Raw genomic sequence first — 20,713 nt, forward strand, 5'->3', positions numbered from 1 at the left:
GCCGTGTGCTTAAAATCATTTGCCAATTATAGCGTGAATTAAAACTTTGAAAATTCATCTGGAATTTCATCAAAATTTCGTCAGGGGCGTATTGACACAAATTGTTAAAATTATTATTTAATCGATTTATCGCCTAGGGGAGGGAAGGTGTCGAAGGTTCTTCAATAATTAATTTGACATCAATAACAACGATGATCCCTCGACATCATTAGCAAGTCAAATGAATTATCGTAATAGAGAAATGTTGAAGAATTATCCCGATTGACGCATGCGTGCTCGACGTTATCTTTTGGAGGCTTACAGTTATGAGGCTGATAATGGTGTAGGAGGTATAGGGACAACACGTGATACCATCGACATTGATGGATGCGAGGTCCCCACTATCCATAATGAACGACCTGAATTGGCAGCCCGCCAAAACGAGGCCTCCGCATTGAATAATCTACATCTCGTTAGCGATCTCCCAAAAGTTAACTTCGAGTGAATTAATTCTTCTAACATGCTTACAGTAACTAGCGTCGAAGCGAAGCAACCAAACCGACTCACCGTTGAGCATTCGTCTGTGGAATGCTTTACCTTCATGCAGGCACATTCTGCCAGGGCTAGATCTACTAACGTCTAGAGGACGTCTGGGCATCGGGTGAACATATTGCAGTCAGGTGGACAGCCACCGATCGGAAGCACCAAGCCGAGTGCGCTCGCGCAGATCCCGATACAAGTTTACACAACACAAATTCACATGAACAAGACAAAGTAACAACGTTAAGTACAGTAAACGTACACGACCAAAATAGTTTTTAATATCCTCATCAAAATTTGCATGGCAGAAAAAAAAGCATGATTGGAAATAAGGGATTAAAGAAAGAAATGGTAATAATGAGGTGATGTGTCGGTGCGGGCCGCGGTACCCCTGTGGCCTATAATACAAGCGTGGATTCTCCTTAATACTTTACAGTGTCGCCAGTTATGGTGCTGGAATTATCAATTTTGCTGTTCCAATAATTGTTGCCAATGGTGCGTTGACGAAGCGTTTGGTTTTGAATTTTGTGCTTACTATATACTGTGCCAATACTGCCAATAAATCCATCAGTATCGTGGTTTTACAGGACCTTAATCTCTATCTCTATAAACGTATAAAAAGAAAAGTAAAAAAACGAACACAAACATTTTTTTAAATAATATTTAAAACGATATAAATTATTTATTCTTTGTTAATTTTAAATATTGTTTATTAATACAAATTAAGACAGTTCATTATATTTATTAAGAAAATCGTGAGCTTGTTTAGAAATTAAAAATAATGAAATGGAGTGCGCGGCACCGCACCACAATTTAAATAAATAAGAAATAAAACGTACCTAAAGGTTGTGACATCATTGGATTTTAGTTGAATTTTCACATTTAGATCAAGGTGAAAAAAAAAAAATAAAAATAAAATATTGCACAACCAAACAAACAAATAAAAAATAACAAAAGAAACACAAACACATATCCAAATACGATAGCTTGAGATTTAGTAAAGTGCACTTTATTGCCAAATATCCATTGGTTAGTATGTAATTGCCAATTTTATTATAAACAAAGTCATTTTTCATTATCTTATTATTATTTTGATAATATTTTTGGAACTTTGTTTTATAATAAAAGTGTCATTTCAGTTCACATCATCGTTTATGTGAAATCAACTCACCATTTTGTAATCATCTATTTTGCTGATGGATCGAAGATACAGGTTGACGCGCACTAACGTTGGCGCATCGCCTTCATGACAAAAAACAAGTTTTAAAATTAACCTGACTTTTTATATGTATCATCAGTTAGAGAAAGGTGTACATGATCTTGAAATTGAGCACAGCAGTAAAAAAAAAGAGTAAACGTAAGTGGATGTTTTTAATGAATTTGATGTTTAATGCCAAAATAATGATTTGGAAAGGATAAAAACTGCCCAGTCCATATCATTCAATAAAGCTACCCTCCCACACGAAATCAGATGGACATTTAACCAGTCTATAAACAAATGATATTCAAGATATAAGTTTTGTTAAAGATAAAAAATAAAACGTGTCTAAGGTTGTTGAAACGGAGCATCCCGTTAGGCGTTGCTTGTTCGCGCTTAAAAACGATTTTGGTCGTCAACACCAAACGGTATTTTGGAGTGAAGGGAAAAATATAAAAAATAACGTACACATAGTTGGGTGAATCTCTCCTCTATGCAATCGGGAGGGATTTACCACATTCATTTGACTTGTTGCCCGCGATATTAAAATTAAAACTGTCTTAGTCTAAAACGTCGCGCACGCGCTCTCGCGCCGACTTACCATCGTGACGTCATCGATCTTTGATATACTTCTGACAAATATATTGACGTTCACAACCGCTGGCCCATCTAAGTACCAAGCAAAATATATTTTTTTTATCACTAAAATCAATGAAATTAAACCCTAACAAGAATCTTAAGGTTTTGTTTCATCTGGAAATAATAGGAGCTACGACGACTCACCTTTGAAACCTGAAAACTTTAATTGTATATGTGTTTATGTTATTGATGAATGCTAGCTGGAAAAAAAACCACTAAACCATAAAGAAAATAATTAAAAAATTGATTTCATAACGAGAAATAAATGGGAAAATCGGAGCATCTTGTCTACGGGAATTTGTGTTAGTGTACAGGATTGGAGCGAATTTTTATGTTGATTTTTAAAGCGTGACTATTTCTTTGTTGGAGTTAATTAGAAATCAGTTTTTCCAACAGCAAATTAGTCAGTTTTCTGGAGTTATTTTAACTATTACTAAAGTATGAAATCGCGCATAAAGAAAATTGAAAGAATTACTTTTATTAGGTAAAAAATAAAAAGTATCAGATAAAATGATTATGAAAAAAAAGTTATTTCATAATATTGAGTTTTTTTTTGTTTTGTGAATAGAATAGATAGTTGTTATCAAACTAATTTTGGAGCCAACGTCTTTGGTTTTGTTAATTAATATGTAAATATTTTGTGAAGAAAAACAAACATAGATATAAATATTTACACATACAAAAAAGAGTTATGAGTATACAATTGATTTTGCTTATAACTTGACAATGACAGAGTGTTGAAATTTCTAATAAACAATTTTTTATATTAAGTAGTTAAACAATGTAAAACTCTTTGGAAATTAAAAAATTTTAGTGTTTTATATCAAATATAATTTACCTTAGACTGGCTAAAGTTTGTGTGGGCAATTTTAGAAACTGACATCCCTTGAACGGGCTTAAGTCTGGGCAAATGAGGCATGGCGCGCGGCGGAAATTAGCATTTTGTGCAGACTTTGAAAACACGGTCAGCAGCGAAATCGCCGGATTTAGTGTGCTTTTACGTTGCCGTGGCACGTCTGACAAATTTCCACAAGAAAATTTGAAATTGGAAACGAAATAACGATGATTCTTTTTTAATATATTGTTTTTTGTCTTATATCAATTATATATATTAAATATTTATAGTTTTTGTTACTATTTATAACTTATTATAAATCTGAAATAAATTTAATTTTATTACATTATTATTATGATTTAAACTGCTTGTTATATTGTGATTTTATTTTTTAATCAAAAAATTATTTACAAGTGCTTAAAAAAGCTACACGTTTTTATAAATAAAATATTTTAAATGATAATGATGATAATAGTCGATAATAACCACATATGAAGGACAATTGCAAGTTTATTATAATTATATCGTGTATCCTTCACATATCATTATAAATATTTATCAATTGTGGATCACGACAGATAAAAAATATCGCGTGTCACTATTCATGTATTGATTTTTTTAATAGCTCTGCAATACATTTTTGCTGACTAACTCCACAAAGAGTTGTAAACCATTGAAATGCTCGGGAAAACAAAAAAAAATGCGCGGCTATAACGGAAAAACTTTCGACAAATTAAGGGGGAGGTTAAAAGGTGTGCGAAAGTAAGTATAACTACAGTAATTTATGCATAACATTACAACGAATATAGGTTATCAGCCTCATTTTAAGCGTTATTTAACATTATAAACTGATTTCAGGAGAGGAAGAGGTTCTCGATTTGCCCTTATCTATTTCTTGGTACATATTTAGGTTTTTTTTGCATAATTTTTCCAGTAAGTTTTAATCAACATTAAAAATCTCCAGTTTTGTTAAGAAAAATAAATTAAAAATAATAATAATGATGAATTGTACAGTGTTATGGGTTAAAATAAATAAATGAAAGTCGACTATTCAGAAACAGCGCTTATCCACCAGACTATTGACTTTCAAGACTTAATAAAATTTTGTTTAATACATTAGTTGTTTATAAAATATAGCAAGTTCTAATTGTAAAGTCTTCTTGAAAGTCTCAATATGAACACTTTGAAATCACGCTCAGGCCTTACAAAATACGGGAAAATTACACACTTAGAAATTCAAAATAAAATCCTACGGGATCTTTGCCATGAGTTCAATTAATTGTATTTCCCTTATTTAAAATTAAATTTCCTAACTATTTCTTTAAATTATCGGGTAAATATTTAATAATAGGTAATAAAATTTTAAAAATATTTTTTTAACTCATGGTAAAGCCAAGACACACACTCAAAATGGCGCCAAAAACTGTCAAATAAACTGACAGATCATACAAATTGGCGAATTCAAACTATGAAATTGAAGTCACCTGACTTTACTAACCATTTTATTGTCGCTAATCGTGGTGATACTCCGAACAAACACGTTAATGTTAACAATTGCCGGTCCATCTGGTAAAAATGCAAAATCCCTATACGAATAAAAGTTCTTTGTACGAATCGATTGCTTGTTTTACAACAAGTGAGAGTAAAACCTACTTATTTGTTAAAATTACTATGAAAAATAAAAACGCTCAAAATATAAATACTCCTAATCAATTTTGTTCTAAAAATACCGACACATTTAAAATACTATCAAAAAAAAAACAAATACTTTTTAGAGCTCTATGCAGAAAAATAAATTTATTGTTGATAAAACCTCCACATTTTTCCATTAATAAATCGGGTAGGTAATTGAAATAAGTAATTTATATACTAAATCGGTTATCTTTCATGTCCATAAAAAACTTTATAGCTCATACTTACTTAGATTTCCAAAACTACGCTAAATTGGCGGGAAAACTCCGATAAATACAATATCAACAATATTGAAATTACAAAAAGTGATAAAGTATTAAAAACTTCGTTCTATTCTAATTGGAATATCATTGAATAGTTCATACACGGCCTAATTGTCAGCAAACAAGTCGTTAATAAATGTCAAATACCTATGAATTTGTCGGATGATAAATAGACCTGCGAAGTCATTCAGCCACTCATGCTATTATTTATCCACTTATGTTGGCACTGAATAGGATATTTTATGAAAACGACACTAAGAATCCTTTTTATACAAAAAAATAAACACAGCCTTTTTTATTGAATTTTAAGGTTGACGGAATATAGGTACGAAAAAAAATCATAATCTGGTTTTAGTATCAATAGATTCTTAGGTACTATTAAGCAACCTCGCAGACCTCTTTCAAATTTTGATAGATTATTATGAATCGTCCAAAGAACTACATTCCACTTTACCGAATTATTTTCGCGCACAATCCTAATGATAAATGGGCACTCACTACGTAACCAAGGAGGTTTTTCCTTCCTTTGAATGAGTAGGCTGTGATTTATGATTTCACTGCCTTTTGTGCAGTGATGATTTGAAAAAAAAAAACACAGTGCCATTAATTTAATTTGCGTTTAGTTACGCAGCGTAATTTTCAGCGTTCCCGCGTACCAACAAAGGATTCTTACAATTAACAAAAAAATTTTGAAGATTCAAAACTTTTGTGATTACATCTCTCGACAAGATATTAAATTTAAGAATATGCCTCACAAATATCTCTGATCTAAATTATATAGTCACTTTTTAAGTATATATACTTACATAAAATACTTTCTTTGTGATCCTCTTTCATTTAATCTTCTTCAGCCGTATTCAAAATACTGTCTTATCTTAAGGAGATAGGATCTAGGATCCATAAAACAACATAATGCTATCGGCTTTTTCCTGACAAGTGTATCCGTGCCGAAAGGGGAAAGGTATCCACGGCCTTACAGGCATTGTCTGCTATTTCCTATTTGATTTACAGTTTGATTTTTTTATTTATTTAAACTTTATTGCACCTAAACCTTTAAGACCAAATTTTTCTAAATAGTTCATAAGCTTATCATTTGCCTCTTTTATAACTTTTTTGAAAATTTTATTCATTCTTTTTTTTACGTCACCACTCTACATTGACGTCATGTTATTTTTAGGCATAGACAAAGATAAAACTTTACGTACCAGTTCCGTTGATGCCGGACGGCCGGATCCGGGCGTCGTACCGGCCCGGACCCAGGATCTGATCCAGGATCTGTTTCTCCTTCTCCCGGAAGTTTATCTTCCCGCCATTCATGCATCTATGACGAAAAATAAATTTCTGTAGTCATCATTTTTAAGCAAGTAAAAAAATCCTTTATTTTCTCCAACAATCGTACATGAAAAACACATAGGTGTATAATTATTTATTTATTTAAACTCCATTGCACAAAATACGAATGTATAACACAATTGGCGGACTTAATGCTAGAAGCATTATCTACCAGTCAACCATTGGGGTCTGTCAGAGAACTTACAATTTCTTTTTTAATATAATATATTGCCGAAATGTAAAAAAATTGTCTTGTGAAAAGGCAGGCAAAGACCTTACTCACCCAATCCAGAAAACTGATTATTTATCCAGAGTTAACTTACTTGTACATTATAAACATGTGCAAATAGTAAATAAGGTGCATCGGAATAATTTGACTAAATCCAATGCTACAGGTGTTTATCGTAATACTTAGGTCCGCTGCCAAATACCAAGACTTTCTAATCGAATGATAATTTTAACGTTGGCACTGCTCAGCAGAGCCACAACTCACCCAAGCGATGTATCATTATTTCTTGTCAAGAAAAGATAATATATTTGTATTTGAAATTTGAGCTTTCATACACGTAGGAATAGTATAACACGCGCGACGCCGTTTTTATCGCGCGATATACAACCGCTGTTTCGCTTTTTATTATGACGTGAAACGGCGACAGTTCATCGCGCGAAAAAAACGTGGTATTTTAGCCCCGCAAAAAATTAAGTGTGGCAAGCTTCTTCAGCATAAACGTACCTGCGGTTTTCTCAAGATGATTATTCTTACAGGAGCATCACTTAGGATTCAAAATAATGTAGGTTCGTAGCCCAGAAAAAGGTGGTTTTTTTAACCCTGTACCATTTGCGTGACACCAATAACGCTTAAAATTTTCACGTGTCTATCCCTTTCTGGGTAAGAGGCAAGGATCACAAGACTAAAGCCACGTTTCGTTTGAGGGCTTTATAATGGAATTGAGATATAGGTACCTACCTAGGTCGTTTGGCAGCCGATCGCCTAAAAAGTTTATAAAGAATCCGAGTATATTTACCTACATGCAGTTACGGCAAGTCAGACATGCTTGATTTTTTGAGTTAAAAGTTTAGAAAAAGCTCTGAAGAAAAACCGAATGCATTACAAATGTAATTACAACTCAAAAAAACGCTTGTCTGACTTCATTTTTACTCTTAAACGACTCTTTATTCATCCTGTTACATACATACATATAGTCACGTCTATATTCCTTGTGGGGTAGACAGAGCCAACAGTCTTGAAAATACTGATTGGCCACGCTCAGCTATTTCATCCTGTTCAGACATTTAAATAGTGTTCTGCAGTATTGCACCGAAAATAGGTAAGTATACAAAGAAAAAAAAATGGCGTATCTCCATGACCTTTTGTCCCCTTAATGGTCCTGACTAGAACGCCAGACGTCGTTAAGTCAACAAATTGATTAATGGTGGAATAGGGAAGCTTCCTTCCTTGGGGATAGTTCGTTCAGTTAAGAAAACAACATGGAATTTTTTAAGAAATTGAGTGAACGTTTTGATGAACGGCCTTGGGTATAGTTGTAATGCTTTTTTTTTAAATCAAGAACTGTTTCGTGTCTAGTACATTGTACATATCTTATAAACCTAAAGTATTAACTTAAGGCTAAGTGCAGGCTATGAATTAAGCTTAGAGAACGGCCGGCGCCAATTCCAAACTAGGACTGTTAGGAAATAACATACATACATACATATGTTCACGTCTATATCCCTTGCGGGGTAGACAGAGCCAACAGTCTTGAAAGGACTGAATGGCTACGTTCAGCTATTTGGCTTTATGATAGAATTGAGAAAAATTGAGATTCAAATAGTGACAGGTTGCTAGCCCATCGCCTAAAAAAGAATCCCAAGTTTGTAAGCCTATCCCTTAGTCGCCTTTTACGACATCCATTCAGAAAATAAGTATAGGAAAATTGCATAAGTCTAAATGCTTGTTTTGTTCTCAATTTTTCATCGCATCCAGTTTCTTCCGGGGGTGCCCGTGTTGTGACCGGCGAACAGTATATTTACACTTTTTTTCTAAATTTTCAATTTTACCCACTGAAAGTCTTGTGCCTACACCCAAAAATAGTATTTAAAAAATCTGAAACCTCTGTTAAACTCCCATGGTATTATTCTAAATTGCATGAAACCTGGCATATTTCAGGTCAATTCATACGCTGCTTATACCGCGGGTGTCGTAAAAGGCGACAAAGGGATATGCTAATAAACTTGGGATTCTTGGGTCTTGGGAGGCGAACCCTGTTAATATTTGAATATCAATTCCATCATTGATATCATACCATCATACATCTAAACTTCAAACTTTGCGACACTGTTGGCTCTGTCTACCCCGGAAGGGATAAAGACGTGATTATATGTGTATGTATACTCACTGTGATATTTGTGTGTAACACAACACGAGAAGTACAACAAGGGCGCATGATGGCCGGCGGATGTCCATCCTCCGTCTGAAAAAAAAACAAATATTACAAAAAATATTACTCTCTATTGACGGCCTCTGTGGTGTAGTGTAGTGCGCTTGTCTGAGACACATAGTAGGTCCCGGTGTCGAATCCCGGCCAGGGCGTGATGAGAACTTTTTCCTGATTGACCTGGGTCTTGGATGTTTATCTACAAAAGTATTTATTATATCATTGAGTTAGTATCTCGTAACACAAATTGCGAACTCACTTCGACGCTAACTCAATCTGTGTACTTTGTTTATTAAATACTGTTGATTTTATTGTTAATCTTTAACGGCGGGCAATAATGGGAGTTTGTCATTGTTCTGTTCACAGATTCTATCGATAGTCTATGAGCAATTGGATCTGCCCGTGATCCGACTCATAGAATAAATATAAATACCTATATACGGGACAAATTACAATTAAATACAGATTGAGTTAGCCTCGAAGTAAGTTCGAGACTTGTGTTACGAGATACTAACTCAACGATACTATATTTTAAAATAAATACTTTTATAGATAAACCCAGGCCAATCAGAAAAAGTTCTTTTCTCATTATGCCCTGATGCCCTGGCCGGGATTCGAACCCGGGACCTCCGGTGTTACAGACAAGCATACTACCACTGCGCCACAGAGGCCGTCTCAGAATAGAATAGAACCATATGTGAAGAAATTGCCCATGAATCGACCGGTTGAACTCGGCTTAGACCACGAGCAATATGTAAAGGAAATGTAGTTGCGACAATTTAGTGCCGTGTGTTTTCCGGCTCTTTATAAAAGAATCTCTTCATATGCCGAAAAAGGCGACTAAGGGATAGACTTATAAACTTGGGATATGTCTAAAGGCGATGAGCTAACAACCTGACACTATTTGAATCTTAATTCAATCATTAAACTATCAAAATATAAGCTGACCTCCTTGTTCAACTGTATAGTTGAAAATTTCTGGAAATTTCCGTAAATACTTTCAGACCACGTTAGGAAAAAGAATGTAGGTACGTAATGCCATAATTTTTAATGTTTATAGCGCGATGTTCTACCTATTATATGTAGTTAATTCCAATTTCTGTGATAGTATAAGTTATTTAAAATGAAGTAAGTAATTATTCAAAGGTGGTATTTCTGGAAACGGTTAACTTTAAACAAGTTGTTTAAATTTCAAGAATGCGTCATGTTAAATTGAAGATACAAATGAGGCATACCATAGAATTATAATAGTTCAAAGTAAAGATAGAAGGTCCGTCTTTGAGGTAAAAATAACCGGTGTAAAATACTATAATAATACGAGAGTTACCCGCGACTCTGTTCATGTAAAACAAATAATATCATTGCTGTCCGTTCCCGTAGGAATTTTGAGAAATCTGTATGTAAAGAATTCTTGTAACCGAAGTAAATAAATATAAATATTAGGTAACTGCGGCATTTCTTCGCATGCATACATGTAATCACGTCTATATCAATCGCGGGGTAGACAGTGCCAACAGTCTTGAAAAGACTGATAGGCCACGTTCAGCTTTATGGCTTTATGATGGAATTGAGATTCAAATAGTGTCAGGTTGCTACCCCATCGCCAACAAGAAGAATCCCAAGTTTATAAGCCTATACCTTAGTCGCCTTTTACGACAACCATGGGAAAGATATAAGGTGGTTCTATTCCAAAGTGCCAGATATGACATGGCACCTTCTTCGCAGTGTTATATATCTATGACAATTACTTCTGAGAACACATCGCATGTCTTTTGCTATTATTTAGTCAAAGTTCTATAAGTTATTCGCGTGAAATCAGTTGGTTTAGTTCACTTAATGTCCCATTGCAATCTGAAATGAGTTTTGAACGTATGTGCGACATTTTTTATTGTGTTGTGTTTAGTTTTTCATAATAGAGATGACGACAAGGTCTAAAACAATATAAATTAGTTAATTATTCGTTTTGATTTTGACACCAAATATGATTTTTCTAGTCATCAAATTGTGATGGGAAAGTCTCTTTAATAATTTAAATTTATTTTAAACTCAATTAGAATACAAATGTGGAACGAATTTTATTAAGATATCCATATTATGTCAGGGTTTTTTTTTCTTAATATAGTTTATGTATGTAGTTTATTTATTTATTTAAAATTTTATTGCACAAAAAAAAGGACAAAGGGCGGACTTAATGCTGTTTGGCATTCTCTACCAGTCAACCAGCTGACCAAATAGAAAAACTTTAAGTTGGTGGTGCGATAAAGTGCACATGCATACTGCAAAATACATACATTACAAATGCAATACATAAATACCTACAAAATACATAAAAACACATATATAGTTTTTCATAGAGATTTGTTTTAGAATAAACAGAACCTATGTAATTTTGTTTCTTATTTATATAATTCTCGATGTTTTCCGTGTACACAAATTACTTAATAAATTAATAATAAATTAACTGTGTCAGTTGTTCCAATGTTTACTGAAACAAAAACTTGTCATCATACTCATGTGCAAGGAAAAAGAATCAGTTGTAAACAAAAACAAAACAAAAGTAGCGTAGCATAACATTAGGTACCTTAACAGTTAATTCGTACCTCATACTATTAGTGTTCGGAACAAGCATTCATTAACCTCCCAAAACAACGATTATACAAAACTCTGCGTGACACAATTCATAATGATCATCAATTATGGTACAAGTTCACGTTTTGTTTAAGTATTTCTGTACATAACAACAAGAAAAAAGAATAGGACCCCGTCTATATCCCTTTGCAGGGTAGACAGAGCCAACAGACTTGAAAAGACTGATAGGCCACGTTCAGCTATTTGGCTTTAAGATAGAATTGAGATTCAAATAGTGACGGGTTGCTACCCAATCGCCTAAAAGAAGGATTATATGTATGTGTAATGTATAAAAAATTTAAAATGTTAGTAACAAATGGTCGAAAGTTATTTAAAACAAAACAATGCTTGCTTTTTTTACGCATCAATTACATATTGAAACAGAAGATTACATATCAATCACATTTGTATTATAAAGAAACATTTCTTCTTTTTTCATGTAGAATAAATGACGCTATTTCTTTTCCGTAAATATGATAAAGATAAATAAGGGAATAAGTAGGTACTTAAATTCGAAGAGTGACAATAACCCAAGCTAAGATAGGTTATAATAACCTACCCTTATACCAGGTGTAATAAAAAATAATCCCGCCCCTTGTTCGAGGGCTCCACGTCTTTATCCCTGACGGGGTAGACAGAGCCTTATTTACAATTAATATAATATAATAAAAATAATTTACCTAAACGAACAAATCACACGGCTTGTGAATTATTAGATCTATTAGAATTGACATATTTGTAGGATTACTGCAAGATTAGTATGTTTTCTACTAAAACAAATACAAAATATAAATATTCAAATACGCTCATATAACACGCGAAATTTTAATCAAAGTGGTTGGTATTATGAGTTCCATGGAGTGGGCATATGCTTGTATTTTCTTGAAGGGAATAATGAGAACATACAAACATATATATGATCACACTCTGTCTCGAAGGGGTACGTAAAGATTTAGTACATACATACATATGGTCACGTCTATATCCCTTGCGGGGTAGACAGAGCCAACAGTCTTGAAAAGACCGAATGGCCACGTTCAGCTATTTGGCTTAATGATAGAATTGAGATTCAAATAGTAACAGATGGCTAGCCCATCGCCTAAAGAATAATCCCAAGTTTATAAGCCTGTCCCTTAGTCACCTTTTACGACATCCATGGGAAAGAGATAAAGTGGTCCTATTCTTTTTTGTATCGGTTCCGGGAACAAAGTTATAATACAAAGGTGCTACTTATTTCAATAGAAATCTCTTCCAGTGGACCCGCGAGATGAGAGATGAATTTATTAATTTCAGGGCTATTCCACAATGACAAATTATTTTTTTAATAAAACGATTTTTCACTGTCTACTCCATGTTTTCTATAGTCCAAGTTTGTACCACGCAACACCGGAAATGGCGGAAGTAAACACATTAGGCCACCTGTCGGGAGACAGGCAAACTCGTTACTGTGCACGTGAACAGACTGCTTCTCGAACTATAGAGGGGGAGGGGTTACAGGTTCAAATAGTTACAGTCTACCCGAAACTAGTAGGTACTTTTATCTTGGAGATCTACTTCTATATTTATCTATATTTGTAAATTGACGTCCGGTGAAAACGCTGCAGTGTAGTTTGTTCCGCCGCTTCTTCTACACATGCGCTTTGGAGGAGGTGGTAGTCAGAAGATCTGGTATATAAAATTAAGACCTTGTTATGTGAATAAAAAAAATAATTTGAATATAGTTATAATTAGATTTAAGTGATGTGACGTCAATAAGTGATAACTTGTATGCAATTTTGAAAATACTAATATAATAAAGCTGAAGAGTTTGTTTGTTTGTTTGTTCGTTTGAATACGCGCTAATCTCAGGAACTACTTGTACTTAATTGAAAAAATATTTTTGCGTTGAATAGACCATTCATCGAGAAAGACTTCAGGCTATATAACATCACGCTGCAACTATAAGGAGCAAAGAAATAATGGAAAATGTGAAAAAAACGGCAGAAATTATTCATCCTTGAGGGCTTCAATGATGCCCAAAGTAACTATTCGACGCGGACGAAGTTGCGGGCACAGCTAGTACTATTATATCGTCCGCCACGGCAAATTATTCATCCTTGAGGGCTTCAATGATGCCCAAAATAACTATTCGACGCGGACGAAGTCGCGGGCACAGCTAGTACTATTATATCGTTCGTCACGGCAGACATTTCTTTTGTAATCTGACCGCTTTGGCCCGCTGCCAACGTAGGGACGGTTCGAAGCTTTTTATCTAAACATCTCGACAATACGCACGTTGTAACGCATTTTATTTACAGTCTCAGTGGTAGGTCTTTGTGTCTGGGACAAGGTTTGAATCCAGTTGAAGAATCATTCTATACGCCTAAAAACTTCATGTCAATTCAGGTTTAAATTATCCGATATAAACCGTGTGGTCCTTAAGAATAGGACTACAATCAAATTATCTTTATTGCCCATAGAAAAAAAAAACATACATACATACATATAGTCACGTCTATATTCCTTACGGGGTAGACAGAGCCAATAGTCCCGAAAAGACTGAATGGCCACGTTCAGCTGCTCGGCTTAATAATGGAATTGAGATCCAAATAGTGACAGGTTGCTAGCCCATCGCCTGAGAAAAAGGATCGCAATTTTATAAGCCTAACCCTTAGTCGCCGTTTACGACATCCATGGGAAAGAGATTGAGTGGTCCTATTCTTTTTTGTATTGGTGCCGGGAACCAAATGGCACAAAAAAAACATGTCGTAGAAACATATGTACATTATGAATATGTATGTTGAGCCAAGGTGGACTTATCGCTAAGCAATATCTTCCAGCCAACCTTTGGGTAGTGAGTGAAAGGTAAAATCCTGGAACCGGGACTACTTCATCTTCATCCCATGGATGTCATAAAAGGCGACTAAGGGATAGGCTTACATACTTGGGATTCCTCTTTTAGGCGATGGGCTAGCAACCGGTCACTATGTTAATTTTATCATTACGCCAAGCAGCTGAACGAAGCCTCTCAGTCTTTTAATGACTGTTGGCTCTGTCTACCCCTCGGTGAATGTAGACGTGATTATATGTTATGTTATGTGATATGTGGATGGTATGTACATATGTATGTGTGTTTCATCTTCCTAATGTTAGTCTTGATAGCAAAACATACGAACACCGATACCATTGTTTTCAAGATCAATAATAGTCTTCAAAACCTTGCACTTGATAAAAAGAAATGTTTTCTATGAAACTGTAGGATGTAATGAATGGCACGAACTCGCGAATAAAAATAGTTCCACCTAGAAACATCAGTTTATTTAGCAAAGGCCGTCGCTCTATAAAGGCGTGTGCATAAGTAACAAAATTCATACTCCTGGGAAAAAAATTCTCTCTTCAAAATTTCACCGCGACGCTATCAGCCAATGACAGCGAAGAGTCTTAACCGCGCAAGCAAAGATTTCACGGATTGGACTCTTTGTTAATTATATATTCTGGGGATATGTAGGTAACTGTGATCCAATGTAGATCAGGTTCCCTTGCAAAGGTTGCGGAGGTTAGCCAGGAGTCGTTTAAAAGCCTGACTCACTCCAAGATCATAGTCCAAGCCACATCAAGGGCTCCTTTCCAGAGAGTAGAGGATGTAACCTACTGACTCACAGAAGAATGAGATGAAGGTTCTGATGATAGTCCCGTGTTGTTCATGGCACCAATAAAAAAAAGAATAGGACCACTCCATCTCTTTCCCATGGATGTCTTAAAAGGCGACTAAGGGACAGGCTTACAAACTTGGGATTATATTTTTAGGCGATGGGCTAGCAACCTGTCATTATTTAAATCTCAATTCTATCATTAAGCCAAATAACTGAACGTGGCCATTCAGTCTTTTCAAGACTGTTGGCTCTGTCTATCCCGCAGGGGACATAGACTTGACCATATGTATGTATGTTCTGATGATGGATTCGGCAATTTTCCTGAGGTCTGAGTTCACATTAATTTGCGTTAACATAATGCGTCCTGTGTTGTGACACCTGGGAATTTACCTTTCAATAGTCTTATGGCAACATCTCTACGCCGCAAGTCACCACAACCAATCAGGCGACGCTATCAGCCAATGACAGCGAAGAGTCTAAATCGCGCAAGCAAAGATTTCACGAATTGGACGATTGTTCATTAAGTCCGGACGGATGCGTAAAAAATACTTTTTATCTTATGTTTCTGAAGAAGAACTCTAATGATCTCTAATGAACTCTAATATGTGCCAATCTAACAAAAAAGATCTTGTTGGACAAATCACAGAGTAAAAATAGATTTCTATTATTAGTTCCCGAAATGTTTTCACGGTGTCAATAGCATTACAAACTAACAAATTTATGACAGTATAGAGTTTGGCACAATTTATGACTATAGAAAAGTGGTAAGTATTGGTGATAACCGAGATCGGAATAGGTAGATTGAATTGGGGTCAATGAACTGAAACGTATATATATTAATATGGACTTGGACATGCCTCCGGGATTGCGGGATTTGTAATTTAGATTTTTTCCGGAATTTTTACAAGTGGAATTAAGAATATATTAGTGGTAGTTGGTTTCCCCCGACTTCGTTCACGTAAATTGTAGTCCTATGTTACCCGCGGACAATGTAGTTTACTGTAAGTGTAAGTACTGAAATGGAATCCCGGAAAAGAGGCTTATCCATGTTATGCTTTCTATGGTAATTCATGATGTAATTACATAAGATCAATCTACCTATTCCGATCTCTGGTGATAACTGACGTTCTGTGAAATAAAATCTTGTGGCGACATCTGCACGCTCAGGTAACTGCTTGTGTTACCAATAACTATGGTCCCGTGTGGGTAAGTCTCCCGTGCAAAGGTTGCGGAGGTCAGACGGGAGTCGCTTCTTGTAAAAACCCGTCTTACCCAATCGTGGTCATAGACCTTGGGTTCCTCTCTAGAGATAAGGACACCACCAGGACTAATGTCAAGATGAAAAAGTACGTCGAGCGCCATAACGTTAAAATTCTAATCAGTATAAGTTACGTAAAAGGTATGTATAGGTTCAGGTCAAAAGTACCCGAAACCGCCGAGCTTGCATGAAGAGAGTTATGAATGTGGATGAAGCGAAGGAAGTATGCAGAGATCGTGGCAAATGGAAAGAGGTAGTCTCTGCCTACCCCTCCGGGAAAGGGGCGTGATTTTATGTATGTATGTATAAGTTACATTACTTAAAATAAAATACAAATACATACTTACATACATATAATCACGTCTATATCCCTTACGGGGTAGACAGCCAACGATCTTAAAAAGACCTATAGGCCGCGTTCAGCTGTTTGGCTTAATGATAAAATTGGGACATAAATAGTGACAGGTTGCCAGCCTGTCGCCTAAAAGAAGAATCCCAAGTTTATAAGTCTATCCCTTCTTTAAATACAAATATCTATTCGCCTTATTTATATACAAATATTTTATTTATTTTAGTTACAATAATCATATGGATTATGGAGATTTCGGAATAATTATTTGAGTGAAAACTGATCAAAATGGCTGATCACCATCAAGGGTACCCCTAATCTATGGGAAAGGGATCTAAGGCTAAACCAAGACTAGCTTTTTAAATAAGTTGGGTCCTAGAATAGTTTAATTGCCTTAGAATACCAAAAAGGAAAACGGCTCCCGTGAAATTAAAAAAAATATATTATCTTTACAAATCTCTGCATGGGTGGACTTGTACAATCAAGTTAAAGAAGAGAATTTTGCTTATCATCAGGTAGATAAAGATCAAATACACCAAAATTTTGAATAAAAAGAATCGTTTTTTTTATTTAAGTATTTTTAAAATATACTTTTTAAATTTAAGTATTTTTAAAATATACTTATAATGTCATTCCATAATTTAAATAAACAATATATTTTATGTTGTTTGTAACCACAATACAAAATAGGGTTTTTTGATATTTTAGTCACATCTGAATAAGTATTTTAAATCGATAAGATTATATAAAAAAGACCCGCAACAATTCTTCCGCCGCTTTTGTAAACGGCAGAAAAATGTTGAAAAAATTTAAACGGTTTTAATTAAATTATATCAAATTTAATTTTACAAATCACAATCCACCAGTATTTAATTTTGCTTAAAAACTCACCTCCAAAATTCTGCCGGGTAAAATCAAAACGCACAAACTGCACGGCTGCGTTTTATAAATAAACTAAACTGCTTTCTAAATGCACTTCAATTATCCCACGAACTATAAAAAACTAAACGTGTATATTTTTTTTTTAAAGAAGAATTCCATTTTTCAAATCAACACGAATTATTTGCAAAATACGCGCGAAATTTATCACTTGGCAACAACCGGCCAGCGAGGACGGTAGCTTGTGACTGCATCTTTCTCGTACTGTAAGGTGTAGTTCACACTGTTTCGCGCAGAAGCAATGCTGGCTAATATATGAAGTTGATATTTATATTTTATGGGAATGAATTGAAAGGTAAAATGGTGAAATGACTTGACCTATTTGATATACTTTTGATTGGTAAAGATTTCAAAGCTCATCTCTAGAAAAAGGTGGAAGTAGATTGTCTTTTAATTGTATTACCTAACTTTTGAAATATTAATTGAAAATCACACATCTTTTCCAGAGTGGTAGGCAGATACTACACCTTTCCGCTTGCCGCGCACATTAATAACTCTCTATAAACAAGCAACTATAGTTACCAAGGAGTTTTGATAAAATTTCACTGACCGCTTGCGTAAATTCGTGTGTATAAACTACATTATGCTAAAATACACGCATTTGATCTATTTTCGTTGGCACATACAAAAATAACTTCTCGATTTTACGGTATTGTGAATCATTCCTTACATACGGATTTGACAAGTCCGATTTTCGCAAATATGCAAAACCTTTGCGTCTTTAGCATTTCAGTGTATTATTCAATTGAGTGAAAAAGTGCCGTGTGGTTCCCGGCAGTGCCGTGTGGTTCCCGGCACTATTACAAAAAAGAATAGGACCACTCCATCTCTTTCCCATGGATGTCGTAAAAGGCGACTAAGGGATAGGCTTATAAACTTAGGATTCCTCTTTTAGGCGATGGGCTAGCAACTTGTCACTATTTGAATCTCGGTTCTATCATTAAGCCAAATAGCTGAACGTGGCCATTCAGTCTTTTCAAGACTGTTGGCTCTGTCTACCCCGCAAGGGATATAGACGTGACCATATGTATGTATGTATTCAATTGAGATTCTGATTCTGTGTCGAATTTCTGACCTTTCAAAATGTCGCCTCGGATTTTAGTTTTGGTAAATCCATTCTGCGTCCATTCCTACATTTCTTTTGTGGTTTAGTGATTTTGGTTTATGATATAAATATCGTCTATTAACATACATATGATCATGTCTTTATTCCTTACAAGGTAGAAAGGGCCTACATTCTTGAAAGACTAGAATAGAATAGAATGATATATTTCAAAATTGGATACAAGGTATCACTTATTGACGTCACATCACTTAAATCTTATTATAGCTACTACCGCTTCCAAAGCGCATGTGTAGAAGAAGCGATGAAACAAACAACACTGCAGCATTTTCACCGGACGTCAATTTACAAATATAGATCTATTAAATCTAAATCGTGGACGAATGCACATTGTCTACATTAAAAAACATGAATGAATGTAAAACTCATTACATATTTCAATACGAGTATTTCGTCAAATAAATAAAGATAAAATAAAATATGTACACACTGTACAAATTATGTCAACACCATCTCAAAAATGCACAAGGCAGTGTAAGGTAACGCTTAGCTGTATGGCTTAAAAATAAGATGAGGAATATAATTTATCATTAGGAGTTTTTGGCAGGCTACCAAAGATGTGTAAAATTATGTACCTCCTCTTTTCTTTCGTTGCTAATTATTACAATTAATTATAAAACTGAATAGAAAAAGTGCCAATGAAAATGAGACTATGTTATTACAAATAAAACTTGTTTAATAAGTTTTGAAATTGTGCAGTCCCTGCATAGTATCAACCTGTGTGAGTGTGCCCAGAAGGCTGTCAGCATTAACATATTTAATGGCAATGCTGAATTAATGCGAATGTCTGTTACGCTTTAACGGCCTAACCGCTGGACCGATTTTGATAAAATTTTGTATTAATATAGTTAATTATCCTAATTCCCATATACATAGAATAGGACACACATAAAAAAATACTTTAGTTGCTATTGGCACATAGCTAACCGTAGCCTATGAGCCTTGTCTATTAGCTCTGTCTACCCCGTAAAGGATCCAGACGTGATATAAATGTCGTTTGTAAAATTGAAATTTGTAGCGCGTTCATGTCTTTTAAGTTATATAGGTTTTTCGTAGCTGTCTCTAGTTCGTAGCATCGTAGCAAGTGCTACGATGTTTGCTACAACAGTATCTGTGAAAAAGCCGATTCGCACTTAACATTGCCGGCACGTGCCGATCAGTAACTTATTTATCAGTGTCAGTGAAAATTTTATTGCTGCATCCATTTTGTACGTAGCTATCTGTACTCGTCAGTGGGTGACTCTGTCTCTCCCGTATGGGATAAAGACGTGATTATATAGTATGCATGTATGTAGTTTTTGTGTCAAAACATCACAAATATACATACATATAAAATACAAAGTTTCCTCCTTTTAATATTAATATAGAATTAAAGATTTCGCGATTTTTTTGTCTGTTTGTTTGTAAACTCTTTATTGCACATAAAAATAAATGTAACAAAAATAGAACAGTCATTGGATTTAGAAGAATATATACAATGGCGATTTTTTCTTTGTATTGATAAATTCCTATTTGACCCTGACCTGACCCGGGCTTCTCCCTAGGTACCACATAACCGGGACACATTCTAAAACCATAATTAATTTATTAAATTCTAAGGGAATGTACTAAAATTTATATTGTAACGAAAAAAAGTGCCGTGTGGTTTCCGGCATTTTAACTTAGAATCGCTCCATATCTCGTATCATGGATGTCGTAAAGGGTGACTAAGGGACTTTTAAACTTGGGAAGTGTTTTGTAGGTGATGGGCTGGCAACCTGTCTCAATTTGAATCTCAATTCATCATGGGGCCATGTAGCTGAGCGCGGTCTTTCAGTCGTTTCGAGACCGTTCGCTCTGTCTACCCCGCAAAAAGGGGCAATTAATAATAT

The 20,713-nt window shown here is 34.9% G+C and overlaps 1 protein-coding gene across 2 annotated transcripts in view; it reads right to left on the reverse strand.

Annotated features, from left to right (window-relative positions):
• Positions 1-17,796, reverse strand: part of LOC106135305 (glutamate-gated chloride channel) — a 31,828-nt gene extending 14,032 nt beyond the window's left edge. Inside the window, exons 1-4 of one of the 2 annotated variants that reach the window (XM_060950161.1) lie at positions 17,672-17,796; positions 8,875-8,949; positions 6,352-6,467; positions 4,690-4,757 (exon numbers count right to left, since the gene is read on the reverse strand). In XM_060950161.1, coding sequence (XP_060806144.1) covers positions 4,690-4,757; positions 6,352-6,467; positions 8,875-8,942 — 252 coding nt within the window. In that variant the 5' untranslated portion in view covers positions 8,943-8,949; positions 17,672-17,796. Of the gene's footprint in view, positions 1-2,318; positions 2,387-4,689; positions 4,758-6,351; positions 6,488-8,874; positions 8,950-17,671 lie in introns of those variants that run through there. The other variant, XM_060950162.1, reaches the window with a different exon arrangement.
• Positions 17,797-20,713: the final 2,917 nt, after the last annotated feature.

The sequence above is a fragment of the Amyelois transitella genome, chromosome 20, assembly GCF_032362555.1.
Source record: "Amyelois transitella isolate CPQ chromosome 20, ilAmyTran1.1, whole genome shotgun sequence".
Classification (NCBI taxonomy): Eukaryota; Metazoa; Arthropoda; class Insecta; order Lepidoptera; family Pyralidae; genus Amyelois; species Amyelois transitella.